General features: G+C 44.5%; 1 protein-coding gene across 1 annotated transcript in view; it reads right to left on the bottom strand.

Moving 5' to 3' along the window:
* RLF (RLF zinc finger) overlaps positions 1 to 14,143 on the bottom strand; it is a 116,280-nt gene that overhangs the window by 67,026 nt on the left and 35,111 nt on the right. The window contains exons 3-4 of the mRNA XM_044997975.1: positions 9,532 to 9,613; positions 3,766 to 3,898 (exon numbers count right to left, since the gene is read on the bottom strand). Coding sequence (XP_044853910.1) covers positions 3,766 to 3,898; positions 9,532 to 9,613 — 215 coding nt within the window. The remainder of the gene's footprint in view (positions 1 to 3,765; positions 3,899 to 9,531; positions 9,614 to 14,143) is intronic.

Genomic DNA, 14,143 nt, shown 5'->3' with positions numbered 1-14,143 from the left:
GACAGCGAGGAGGAATTTGGCCAGTTCTTTCTGCATAACTTTTATACGATACAGCCTTTCTGATCCACCCACATCGTTAAAACTCTTGTCCAAACTCATCATCTCCTCACATTTCAGCTACTGCAACATCCTCTTTTCTGGCCTGACAAACCCAGTCTTGCCTGTTCATATCCATTCAGAATGCTGCTGCAAAGATCATTTTCTGAGGCCCTGATTTTGACCATGTCATTCCTCTCCTTGAATGCCTTCGTTTTTCTCTTCTGTGTCAAACATAAGCTGCTTGTCTTCACTTTCAAGTACAGTCCCTACCTTACCCATCATCTCTTGTTCACTATCAGGTTTCTGATGCTCGTCTCCAATTGGCCCATGATGCCAGCCTCCACAGCCCACTTAAGTTTTCAAACAAGTACCTCTGTGCTTTCTCTCATGCTGTCCCATATGCTTGGGAGGTGCCCCTCAAACATCTGCAAAGCTACCTCACCCTTTAAATCCCTATCAAAACTCTTCTTTGCCATGATGCTTAGAATGATTAGGCTTCTTGTGTTCTACTGCCTATCATGCTGACCAATATTGTCTCACTGTCTCCTTTTACTCCCCCCATATGTCTGTTGTCTTTTGTCTTGTAATTAGATTATAAGTTCCTTTGGGCACAAACCATCTTTTTGTTTTGTATTAGAGTACCTAGCACAATGGGGCACTGGCCCATGACTAGGGCTCCTAGGCATGATGGATAATATAAATAATAAATAATTTTGCACTCTTAATACCTTCACTGAAGGGGTGAGGTTTAAATTTTTAGTCAAATGTTTGCGCATCTAAATTAAATAGGTATCAAAACCAAACAAAAAACAGGTCTGACTAAAATGTCCTTCCCCTCTTAAGAACTCAGCTTTCATTCTTTTGCCTCTTGCAATATCAGGAGGCTTACAGTCTAGGTATGATCTAATTTCTAATGGAAAAAAGCAAATTACTTTCAGGCCTTCTTTGTACATCTTCAAACAGTGTTTCTCAATCTTTTTGATACCAGGAAATGGCTTGCTGCCTTCCTAAACTGTATCAGGCAGATCAGGAACTGGCGCCGGTCCACAGACTGGTCATTGAGAAACACTGTCCTAAAGGAGCAAACAAGCACATGTGTGAAGAGAAGATTCCTCACCTTGTGCTGTAAGTGAGGTTCTTTGAGACGAGTGTCTCTGTGGGTGTTCCACTTTAGGTAATTGAGCACCCTGAGCCTTTAGTTGGAGAATTTCAACTGCAGTACCTGGCTGGGCTGCACTGCACATGTGCTCTCCCAATCTCATCCCTGTCATGATAGCTGATTAGTGCTGTACAGCTGCCCCCAACTCAGTTCCTTCTCTACCGCAGAGGACTAATTAGAACTCTGAAGTAAGGAGGAGGATGGGGCACCCACAGGGACACACATCTTGAAGAACCTCACTTACTGCATAAGGTGAGTGATGTCCCTGTGGGTGCTCCACTTTAGGTGACTGAAGAGCAGTGCTCCTCAGATGTAAGGAGGGGTTCGCAGTTAATTCTGAATGGGCAATAGGACCATGTGTTCCAGCCGAATGTCAGCTGCCAAGACCTGGTCGATGACAGAGTGCTGTATTAATGTGTTGGGTGACGTCCAAGTAGCTGCTTTGCATATGTCATTAATAGGCACATCATTCAAGAAGGCAACTGATGTGCGTACAGCTCTTGTAGGGTGTGTTCTGACCCACTAAGGAGGTTGTAGCCCATGTTGATGGTAGCAGAGCTGGATGCAGCCCGAAATCCATTTGGAAAGTCTCTGCTTAGAGATGGGTTTGCCTTTGGAGCTTTCCGTTGGAGAGGAACAGATTAGAAGTTTTTCTGAATGGCTTGGTCCTCTCTAGATGTTAGGTGGCTTTGGTGAGGAGTGTCTAGAAATTTCCCTGCTGCTTGATGGCTTGGGAAAATTTTGCCTGTATACTGCCCACGGGTCCCAGACTGACCATTGTGGTGGGAAAGGCACAGGTGGGGATCCCCATACCACCCATGTATGTCTGGTCTGGGATAATGTCTAGCGTGTTCTTGTGGCTCAGATCTGATACTGGTCTGCAGGGGCAAGGAATGCTGAAATGAAGAAAGTTCCCACTGTCACTGCATCTGTGCTTTCAGCATCATGCATACTACCAGCTGCATCTGACCCTCCCCCACCACCACCCCCTCCAGTGATAGTACCAAGGAGAGGAAACCCAGATTCCAGACTCACTGTCAGGCCCTTAGGTGCAAGGAACTGCTGTAGTCCCGGTAATGGAAGAGGCACTTGCATTTGTTGCTATGCCGAGAATTGCTGAGGTACCAGAAGTAGTGCAGTGCCATGGGGATAGGTGCTGATGTTGACTGCACCAAGGACTAAGGAGGCTTTGATGCCAATGCATCAGTGATGTGCGGCAGAGCCAGGAGGCGGTGCCAGTGACTTAGAAACTGCAGAGGCACTCGGTACCGAGGATTTTGTTGTTGCTGCCAGTGCATAGTGGAAAGGGCAGTCTTTTCTTCCTTCTTGGAACCTGCCCACTTAGGGTCTCTGGCTTTAGTCCCTGCTGACTCAAAGGTACTTTGCTGCAGTGTGGTACCTATGCAGTAGAGCGAGCTGGGGAACGCTTCTTCTTAGATGCAGGTTTGATAGGAGGAGAGGAAGCTCTCCTCTTTGCAGGTCTTTTAGGAGACAGGTCCCTCCCACATGAAGCTGAGGAGGGGGAACTGTTAGAAGCTGCCGCCTTCAGTAATTGATCACCAGAAGCTTGCATTCCTGGGTCTGAGGCAGGCTTAAATTTGAGGTCCCTTGCTTTCTTTGTATGGGCCTTCAGATGATGACAATGAGTGCACTTCTGGGGTATGTGTGTTTCCCCCAGGCACCTGACACATTGTGACTGTCCATCAAAGATAGGAATTGCCTCATGGCAGGAGATGCAATGTTTAAACCTAGGAGATCCTGGCATTTCAAAGGGAATATCCCATGGCAGGGTGAAGTTATAAAGAAAAATAGGAAGTCCTAACCAACTAATCTATTATATTCAAAAACTGCTAACAAGAACTCCTGAGGTAAAGCAAGTGAAGACACTGCTGGAGCTCCGACTTGGACAAAGGGGCAGTTGAGAAGGAACTGAGTGGGGGGGAGGGGGGTTTGAAAAACCCAGCTGCACAGCATTAATCAGCTACCATGACAGGTGTGAGACAGGGAGAGTGCATGTGCAGCCCAGCCAGGTACTGCTGTTGAAATTCTCCAACTAGAGGCACAGAGCGCTCCATCACCTAAAGTGAAGCACCCACAGGGACATCACTCGAACAACTTATTTTTATCATTTTCAAGTAACCTTTGAAATTCTCTCCATTGGCAACACACGCATTGGTCAGAAGTGGTGAAGAGTTATGCAAGTCAATTTACTGAAAAGTTTTGGGGAAGGAGAGAAAATTCCACATTGGCAGGAAAAGAATGAAACATTTATCTGGCAGATTTTTTAAATGGTGGTTCTTTCAAGATGCTCAAATTTACAATGTCAGAAATGGCCTGGGGCTGAGATGTATTATTAAAGATGATTAATGGACAGAGTACCAGTGAGAAAGTTTCATGATAAATGCAGTTTATTGCATGGCTAGCATCATACAGCTCCAACTGAAATACTGCCAAATTATGTAATAATGAGCAGCTCAAATCAGGACTGACAGGTATCTGTCCCCAACCAAAGGGTACCAACAGTTTATTTAACTCCATATGTTATAAATCAGAATCTCAGTTCTTACCTTCTTCTGCTTCTACTGGCTGCTGTGATAGAATTTTAAGAAGAACTGGATTTTTCCACACGCCTTCCCTAGTAATGTCAACCAATATTTGGAGATTATTATTCCCAAATTCCAGTAAAGCATCATGTGAATCCTATAAAACAAACAAAAACACAAACTCAAAATCCATTAAGAGAATTTTAAGTAAGATTAAATATTGAATCTAACTTCGGAAAGAAACAACCAACTTTACCGTTTTAGCATTATACCACCAGAAAATGTGTTTAACACCTTCAAATTACATTATGGTCATTCCTGAATGCTTCAATTCTATTGTGCTGTGTTGGGACACTACAATGCTGCTCGTTAGCAAGCTGGCCCTAAATTCTGCAGCTAGGTCTTCAGGTTTCTGCAGCATTCTGCCAGCTTCAGTTAGAGGTTTTTATTGAATTAAATGAAAAAGACATGTCCCTACAGTAGACCCTAGACTATTCATTTTTATATTAAATATGTTTACACCATTTCTTCATTTTCTGCGTGCCTCAAATTTTCCTAGTTTCAATACAACTAAACAGAATTTGTCAGAGGAGAAGATGGAGGTTTTGGCAGAAGATTAGGGATAGATGGGGCTTTTAGTACCAGATAAAATGTGAGGTGTAGCTTGGGAATTGTAGGATAAGGACATTAACTTGACCATTTTATGAGAAACAATGCAGATGGCTCAAACTGTCATCTTTCAGAGTTAACACTCCAGTGAGATGAGTAGGGCCAGTTCACAATCTCAGAGAGAATAGCTATTTACCTTGTAGTAATCGTGGTTCTTTGAGATGTTGAAGACACTGTAGATCCCACTATAGGAGTGCATGTGCCTTGTGCACAGGAGATTCATGCACTCAACTTTCTCACACTCCCATGCGAGAGCATAAAGGGCATGAGATCATAACCTTCCCTCAGTTCCCTCCCAATTCAAAGCTCGTGTTAGCTGAGGACTCCTAAAGCATGGACAGAGGTGAGATTATGGGATTCACAGATTACAACAACATGAAGCAGCACAGTTATTGTAGAATAAGTAACCACTCTCTTTTTGTATGTGTTGGTGTGGATCACCCCCATGATAGGTGACTGGCATGCAATACCACTTCTGGATGATGGGATGAGGCATATCAGCTGCATCAGTCAAACATGGATCATAGCACTACTCTCCAAAACCTGGCATCTGTTCAGGCAACTAAGTCCAATGCATAATGCTTGACAAAAAGTTAGTGTTACGCTCCATGTCACTGCCTTGCAGTGCAAATTGGAGATCTCTGAGGCAGGTGGAGGATGTCCCTTGAGCTCTAGTAGAGTAAGTCTTGATGTTCGGTGGGAGAACATCACAGCCAACTGGTAACAATGAGATACATTGCATTAGCTAGTTAGATATTCTTTGTGATGTGATGGCCTGGTCTTTGGAGCTAGAAATAACTGGGGGGGAGGGCGGGGGGGAAAAATAATCTGAACTGTCGCTGTAGTAAGACGACACACCAGATGTTCTCCCAGGATTAAAAACTTTTATCCAGATGAAGAGTGGGTTTTGGGAAGAAGACAGGCAGGTTAACTATTCACACAAAATTCTGAAACCACCTGAAGGACCATCTTAGGGGGAGGTTTCAGCACCACATTGTCCCTATGAAACATCATGAGTGCTTGGCTGGCACTCTCTCTCCTGGCCAAAGTGATACCATCTAGAAATACCACAAAGGTACTGGAAGACAGGCTGGAGTACTTCAGAGGCAGCAAATACTCAAGGATCTTCCGAACCCAAGCCTGCACAGGGTCCACACTACGATGAGCCACCCATATTGAGAAGCTCTTCCATTTAGACAAATACGTCCTTCTGGTGGATATAGTCATCTTCTGTATCAGGATCTCCTGGACTTGCCTATAGCAATCCCCATCCATGGTACTTAACCAGCCAACACCCTGGATGTTACAGGGACTTCAAATGTGAATGGAGTATCTGACTGTGGTGCTGTGAAATCAGATCCGGGCCGCCTGGGAGTTGAATGGACATCTGTGGCAGACTATCAACCAAAACTGCTTTACCCAGTAGCATACTGTGACAGATGAGACACCCTGGAAGTGTGGAAACTTCAAAAGACTATTATAGTGAGATGTGCCAAATGTTAAGGGCCGAAGGATTAGTCAAACTTTTGTGTCTATAATGCTATATGTATCTTTGTCAGCTTGGGTCTGTGTTCTGTCTCCTCTAGGGAGAGGGTTACCAAACTTTTGCCAGGAACTAAAAATCAATGGAGGTAATTATTGCAAATTCAAGATCAGGTAAACAACTCCAGAGAAGTTTGAGTCAGTTACATATACTGGTTCAGACCATGTTCAAGAGGCCAAGCAGACAAAGACGGGCGTCTGGTACAACAGGCTGGCATGAACTGACTTATGAACCTCATTTTGATTTAAAAATTGATGTGATTGTAGCTAACGGGGTAAAACCCTGCCCAGAAGAGTTTGAAGAACTGGATCTTGCCAAGGTCTTTAAGTGGAAAATAAGAGACACCAGCTAAGCTTATCAGGAATATCAAAACAATATAATTTTATGATGTTTTACCTGTAATGCTTTTGTCCTAAAATAAATGTATACTATGCTTTGTGAAAGCTGGCTGGTCACTAGTAGATACTGTCATTGTCCCTTCAGCAACCTGAGGGATACATAGCAAATTTCAGGGGGACTGCAAGCCTAAATCCCCAGTCTGGAGGAATAGGAATTTGGATCCCTGCCCACAGAAAGAGATCTGAGATCTAAAGGGGCACTTTTAGGTCTCGGGGGCCAGAGATGCCATTAACCTCACAACTATGATAGGAGTATGAGAATGACTGTGGCCTCGTCCCTTTTGATTCTGGATGTCACCCTAGGGATCAGGCAAATGTGTGGAAGGGCATGAAGAATGCCTGGTTTCCACAGCAAAAGGAAGGTGTGTGTTGATGACGCCAGGCTCATGACCCCGGTGGAACAAAAGTTTTGGCATTTGGTGGAGAGCCTGTCTTCATAGGAAGCCATTCCGCCACACCCAACAATGAACTATCCGCTCTGTGATGGATCTCTGCAGAGGACTCATGATAGGGCCTAATGAAATACATCCTAGATACTCAAGGAGCTGACCTAGGAGATTTCGGAGCCATCGGCAACTATGTTTGAAAACTCATGGAAGATGGGAAAGATTGCAGAAGACTGGAGGAGGGCAAATATAATGCCAATCTATAAAAAAGGGAAAAAGGACAACCTGGAGAATTATAGACCAGTCATCTTAACTTCAGTATCTGGAAAGATAATGGAGCAAATAATTAAACAATCAATTTGCAAACACCTAGAAGATATAAGTAACAGCATGGATTTGTCAAGAAGAAATCATGTCAAACCAACCTAATAGCTTTCTTTGAAATGATAACAAGCCTTGTGGATAGGGAGGAGGGGGGAAGCAGTAGATGTGATGTATCTTGACTTTAGTAAGGCTTTGGCACTGTCTCAACTGATCTTCTCATAAACAAGCTAGGGAAATGAAACCTAGACAGAGAAGGTAGGTGCATTACGGATTGGAAAACCATTCCCAGAGAGTAGTTATCAGTGGTTCACAGTCATGCTGAAAAGACATAACGAGTGGGATCCCATGGGGATTGGTACTGGGTCTGATTCTGTTCAATATCTTCATCGATTTAGATAATAGTATAGAGCAGTGGTGCACAAACATTTCCATTTGCACTCCCCTTACCATTCATGGAATTTGTCAAACCCCCCCCCACCACACACACAAACTACTTGTAATGTGAAGTAGCCCCCTTTGCGTTGCTGCTGGCAGCAGCGCTGCCTTCAGAGCTGGGCAGCTGGAGAGCAGCTGCTGCTGGCCGGGGTGTTCACATTGTTTGTGGCATGGGAGGACTATTTTTTTAATCCTGCTACGGTCCCGCCCCAAAATATCCACTCTATTTTTATCCTGCTCCCACTATTATGGCAGAGGGTCCTGCAGGACCAATGGAATCCTAGTTTCTTCCCACCCCCCCAGAGAACCTCATGTGCCCCCCAGGAGGGCACTCCCCCCACCCGCAGTCTGTGCACCACTGGCATTGAGGGTACACTTACAAAGTTTGCAGATATCAAGCTGAGAGGGGTTGCAAGTGCTTTGGAGGATAGGATTAAAATTCAAAATGATCTTGACAAACTGGAGAAATCGTCTGAAGTAAATAGGATGAAATTCAATCAAATGCAATGTACTCAAAAAAAAAAAAAATCTGATCTTGTGCTTATGAGATGCATGTGCCCCTACAGCACAATCCGTGCTGCCACATACTTGAAGGCTATCTGCAGACTCAGGCACACAGCACTACTTCAGTTCACATTTTTAAGCTTTGTCTTGCAATCTATCAACCTATTAACCTTAAACATGGAGGAACTACATCCTCAACCTAAAGTACAACTTTTCTACTCTGCAGTTTACAAGAAATATTGGGAAACCTTTTTCTCAGACCATAAAATCCTTCAATCTATTTTTCAGCAAGCAGGTAAGTTACATCCCTCTAGTGACTAGAGTACAAAAATTAGACTCCTACTGCCCACTACTCTGAAATTTAGTTAGTTTTGCTTTTATAGAATTTTGCATTTCTTCTAGATTGCACAATAAACCACTTTGTTGTTCTCAGCACTAGTGATCAGTGTTGTTATGCACATTTTAACATTGCAGGGGAAGATTTAGCATCTTCTCACTAACCACCACTACTCAACATTTGTAAATAAAGCATTTATTCTCAGTAGATTTTGTGTAAAACCCTGTTTTACAAAGAGGCCTTAGAATACTTGAAGCAAAATAAGTTTTGTTATCCACCTGTCAAATCCTAGTTGTCACATGGCCCAATCCCACTCACTCCATCCAAACCAATGTTGCTGAAATCACTCTCATCTTGGAATTCCTCCACTGACTTTCCCAGTTCTGACTTAACTCCCACAAATACAAGGCCGTGTACAACTATGCCCTAGCCTACATCTTGGACTTACTGCATCTCCACATCCCTAGCCAATGATGCCAGCCTTGTAGTTTAGTTCACTCACTTCTGTCTATGCCTTTTTCCATGATGCCCACATGCATAATGCTGCACCTGCAATTCCTGCTCTCCATGACACCACCCTCTCACTCAAGTCCCACCTATAAACTCACTTATTCTGTTATACATACACAAATTCATATATTCTAAGGCCAGAAAGGACCACTGTGATTTTCTAATCTGACCTCCTGTATTACACAGGCCACAGGACTTCCCTGAATTAATTCCTGTTTAAAATAGAGCTTATCTTTTAGAAATCCATCCAACGGTTTCTAGTGATGGAGACTCCACCCAGGGGTGGCTCCAGGCACCAGCGCACCAAGTGTGAGCCTGGGGCGGCACGGCAGTCAGGCTGCCTTCGGCGACATGCCTGCGGGAGGTCCGCTGGTCCCGCTGTTTCGGCAGCAATTTGGCAGTGGGTACACCGAAGGCGCAGGACTGGCAGACCTCCCACACGCATGCCACTGAATCCATGTTACCAGCGGACCTCCCACAGGCGTGCCATCAAAAGCCGCCTGACTGCCGTGCTTGGGGCAGCAAAATACATAGAGCCGCGCCTGACTGCACCACAACCTTTAGTAATTTCTTGCAATAGTTAATTATCCTAACTTAAAATATGTGGTTTATTTGCAGTCTGAATTTGGCTTACTTCAACTTCCAACCATTGGATCTTGTTACAACTTAAGGAAATACACTTACCTGTATAGACTGATGGAATCCTAACCATGTGTCACATGGCAATTCACTTTCAGGCACAGAAAGCAGTAGTTCAAAACAACTCCTGTAACAAAAAAGAGCTGTATAAGTAAGATAGCTAAAACACTGCTGTAGCAGCATTAGGAAGTGGCAGGTCTTGTTTTATTCCTGGACATGAAACTATATTAAGATGCAGCCATAGTTGAAATCATGTCTTAGTAGCTTAAGAGTAAAAAAAAAAAAAAAAAAGTTACAGGGATGTAATAATCATCACAAAACCAAGTATTACAAACCCAGAAAATTCAGAGTTAATATTAAATTTCTGAGAAATCCAAACTATGTTAAAAGTAAGAAATGCACAGTTAAGACATTCAAACAACCATAACTCTGCCATATAGTGATGTCATGAAATAACCATAACATGACTGAGAGATTTTAGTGTTTGTGATCCCAGGCTTCATTAAACTGATTTTTAAGAGTCACAGTAGATTTAATATCCCCCCCTCCTTGTGACATCACTAAAGAGAAAAATTAAGGTCAAGTTACTATTGTCCGGCATGAGCCTTAATATCACTTAAAGTGCTTTGTGTGAAAGTTTGCCACACAGTACAATGAAATCTAAAACAAAGCGTCTCTGGAAGAAGCATGTTTCAATTGTGGTGTGGGGGTGGAATGATCAGGGAAGCGGATAGGGGAGGAATGGGGGGGACGGGCTAATAGTCTAGAAGCGTCCTCTAGCCACAAGTGATGTCCCACAGCTCAGGGAATAAAGGAGCGGGGGGGGGGGGGGAGTTGAAAGAGGTGTAGTCCAAGGAGAAAGCCTGAGACATGAGGCCTGGTAGTAGAGGCCTGAACTAAAGTGGCAGTCAGGCCCTGCTAATATAAAGCTAAGTTAGCAAAAGTCAGGGCCTGCCTCCGCACAACTTCACAGAAGCTGCTAAGAACAGGGCTGGTATTGCAAAATACACTCATTCTTAAGACATGCTAGGCACAGGACACTCATGTAAGCATATTCTGTAAGGACGGTATCAGAACACCCTGATACCCATATGGTACACACTCCTCAAAAATAACAGGAACACTCTCACCTCTCTTAGAGATAAGGTCAGGATGAAAGCGTGATGGATAGAGATGTTTTGGTCGAATCAACGTGTACAAGATAAAAGGTGATAACTAACCACATCAGAGGGGCAATATGTAATTTGTCTGTACTGGTGTTTAAAGAGGGGTCTCAGAGGAATTGTCTTTCGCCAGCCGAGGCGGGAATGGAAAATCCCATCATTCAATGAGCTGGTCCATTGTTACAGGTGTACATGTCGCAGTGGTCCTGTCGAGTATACGGCATACTAGGACCGTGCTTCGTCAACAACAAACATAGTTGGGTGCCTTCACTACTGAAACAGTTCTGTGGTTTTATTGGGCAGTTTGATCAAGGTCTGCTGTGTCGGCTATCTGCACATAGTTGTGGCAGCATACTGAAAGCACACACACCAACTACAAGAGGTTGTACCAGAGGTGATAATGGAGTTCCTGGTCATGGGCTCACCAGCCCAGCAATCAACAGCTAGATGGCCAATTAGGTAAGCTGTCTGTTGCGCCACTCTTCATGAAGCCTCACAGAGAAGCCTTCCCCCATTACACTTGGCGTCCTCTGACACGTATGTGTGTACTGGGCTCTGTAATTCTCTGAGGAGCTGCTCTCAGCAGGTAAGTGGATTATTGACTTGACAAGGCCCATGACGCTCACACAAATACTGCCTGGGCAAAGGAGAGTCACTTCCTCCTCCCAACTTGTGGGTAGCATTTGGATACCTGCATGGAGAACAAGGAAGGCCCCGACACATTCTATGTAGGGCAAGATGCGGGCAAGTAGGGTTAAACAGGAGTGTGGCAGAGGGAGGTAAGTGGGACCCTTCAGAAATGGTTCCTGTCTGGGGAAAAGGTTCTTTTGTCTACAGCAGTACTGCAGCAACTGAGTTCTGCATGGCAGGTTTCCCTTGTGGACAACCTGGGTCTTTAGCGCACGGGCAGTTTGCTGCACATGGCCCTGTCTTTGCAGTGACAAAAGGCAAGAGCACAGCCAGAGTGCAGGTAATACCAAAGCACACAGCCCTGCTCTAGAACAAAACAAGATTTCTCCTTGTGTCCAGGCTCCTGTTAATCACAAAGCAAGGCAGCCCACCCAGCATGGCTCAGCAGTTCCTGTATTACAGGACTGCTGCAGGTAGAGATGCCACCCCTCTCTAATCTACAGTCATCTGAGGCAAATACCTGCCCCGCCCCCTTCTCCAGGAGATTCTTTCAATACTTCCCTTAGCATTAGAAAATACAAGTTCCTTCCACAGGCAGTGCCTGTTTGATGAGCCTCCTGCAGCATTTCAAACCAGCAGTTCACTGACAGAGATCCACAAGGGGACTGCCAGCTGAGGAAGCTGATTGCTTTTGGGGTAAATGCCCCCTCATCCTCCTGCACTCAAAGGCAGGAAGAAGAATAGAGTGATGCTGCCTCAAGAACAGCTCTACACCACAGAAAGTTTGCCTGAACTTAGGGAACCACAGGCTGGAGTTGCTGCAAGAAGAGCCTCCTGAAAGAATGGAGTCAGAGTGTGCACGGAGGGTCAGGGGAAGAGATGTTTTGACACTTAATATAGGCCAAGAAAGATTTTTTAAGGCTTTCCTAGGAACAAGGCTCCCATGATGCTTTGTAGTTAAGATGAAGCTAACTTTAGAGAACAGAATTTTACTGAGCAGTAACCCTAGCATAATTTTCAAAAATGGTGATGTTTTAGCAATGTACTAAAAGCAAAATATAAAATGAACTGCAATGGCACAGGAACCTTCGAAATAGCCTAAGATAAGAAGTGCATATCAAAAAGAGAAAATAGATGACCAGAATGATACCTAATAAAGGTGACAAAGGTATAACTGCCCAAACTCAGAGGAAGTAAGACCATCTTCAGTCTAGCCACAAACTATCAGTGAACTATAGGAGAGGTATTCTTCAGCTGTTGCTAACTGTATGCCTCTGGTATGTGCTGTCTTTACTGTTAATCAATAAATCCAATCAATGCTGATTTATCCAAGGTTTGTTATTACTGAACTAATATAATCAAAGTTAAATATGTTATCAATTATGTAGTTATCAATAATTTGGCTATTGATCATTGACAAACTGATAACTGTTGACAACTGATAGAGGGTCAGAGTTGTGCCAAAAGATCAGACCAATAGTCAGTAGCGTGGGCAGCTGCTGGAGACCATGCTCCTGAAACATCTTCAGCACCAGCTCTTCCTGTCATCCCATTAATGACTCCCCATTAATTGGAAAAGGAAGATGGCTGTCTGCTACAGAGCTGTGACCAAGTTCCACACAGACTGATTTTTTATGCAACTGATCAACCCAAAGCCTTTAAAAAGGTTTTCTAACTACACAGATAGCAATAAGACCCTCTATATCTACACTGGGGCAAAGTGTATTGAGAAAATTAAGATACAAGGAATTTCAGCAACATGGTCATAAGAAAATATTTTGCTCAAAGCTATGTCAGAAGACCTAGCTAGTATGAATTCCATTCTGGGCAATGTCCAGTTGACCCTGCAGTATCTTGATTGCATGGACAGCAGAGGATGAAGGGCAGATTTCAGCTTTGAAGAATCAATCCTCAGCTGCACAAGACAATGGGACCAAAGCAAAGGTTGGTGGATCTACAAAACAGACCTCAGTGCTGCAACTCAATTCCCTGAGGAAATGGAGAGTTAAGGCAGCTGAATTCCTTCAGTGCACACTGCAGCAGATCCTAGAGCTGCCTAACAAAGGCAATACAGATCACTGGCATCACTGACCAGGAAAGGGGCCAGACTCCCAGTGAAACACCTATTCACTGCTGCTACTTAGGGCTTGGCTACACTTGAAAGTTGCAGCGCTGGTGGAGGCTTTCCAGCGCTGCAATTAGTAACCGTCCACACCTGCAAGGCACATCCAGCGCTGCAACTCCCTGGCTGCAGCGCTGGCTGAACACCTGGTCTGGTTGGGGTGTAGCGATTGCAGCGCTGGTGATCCAGCGCTGCTCGTCAAGTGTGGACACACACCAGCGCTGTTATTGGCCTCCAGGGTATTAGCAGATATCCCAGAATGCTTTTATAAATTACTCTTTGTTTTGTTATGCAGCCTCTCTTTGTTTTGTTGTGAACTCGGAGCTCCGTTGATCCGGGAGCTGCTTATCTACAAACACAGCTCCTGTTTGCTGTGATCAATCTGTGAACAATCAAATGAGATAATGAGGCAGGCAGGCAGGGAGTGTTTGCTTGACAGAAACGGGGCAGAGGGGAGAGAGGGAGTCCGTTGGCTGCAGGCTGTTTGCAGTTAAGAGTTAAGGGTAAGGGATCGGGAACATGTTCTGATTTTTCAAGGCAGGAAGGTAACACACAGTGTTGGCTCCAAAAATCCACTCTCTCTCTCTCGCCCGCTCCCTGTCACAGTACGCCACACCCCACACCCCTCTTTTGAAAAGCACGTTGCTGCCACTTGAATGCTGGGATAGCTGCCCATAATGCATCACTCCCAACAGCGCTGCAAATGCTGCAAATGTGGCCACACACCAGCGCTGGTAGCTGT

Source organism: Mauremys mutica, chromosome 23 (assembly GCF_020497125.1).
Source record: "Mauremys mutica isolate MM-2020 ecotype Southern chromosome 23, ASM2049712v1, whole genome shotgun sequence".
In the NCBI taxonomy this organism is placed as follows: domain Eukaryota; kingdom Metazoa; phylum Chordata; order Testudines; family Geoemydidae; genus Mauremys; species Mauremys mutica.
This window is presented reverse-complemented; position numbering and strand designations above follow the sequence as displayed.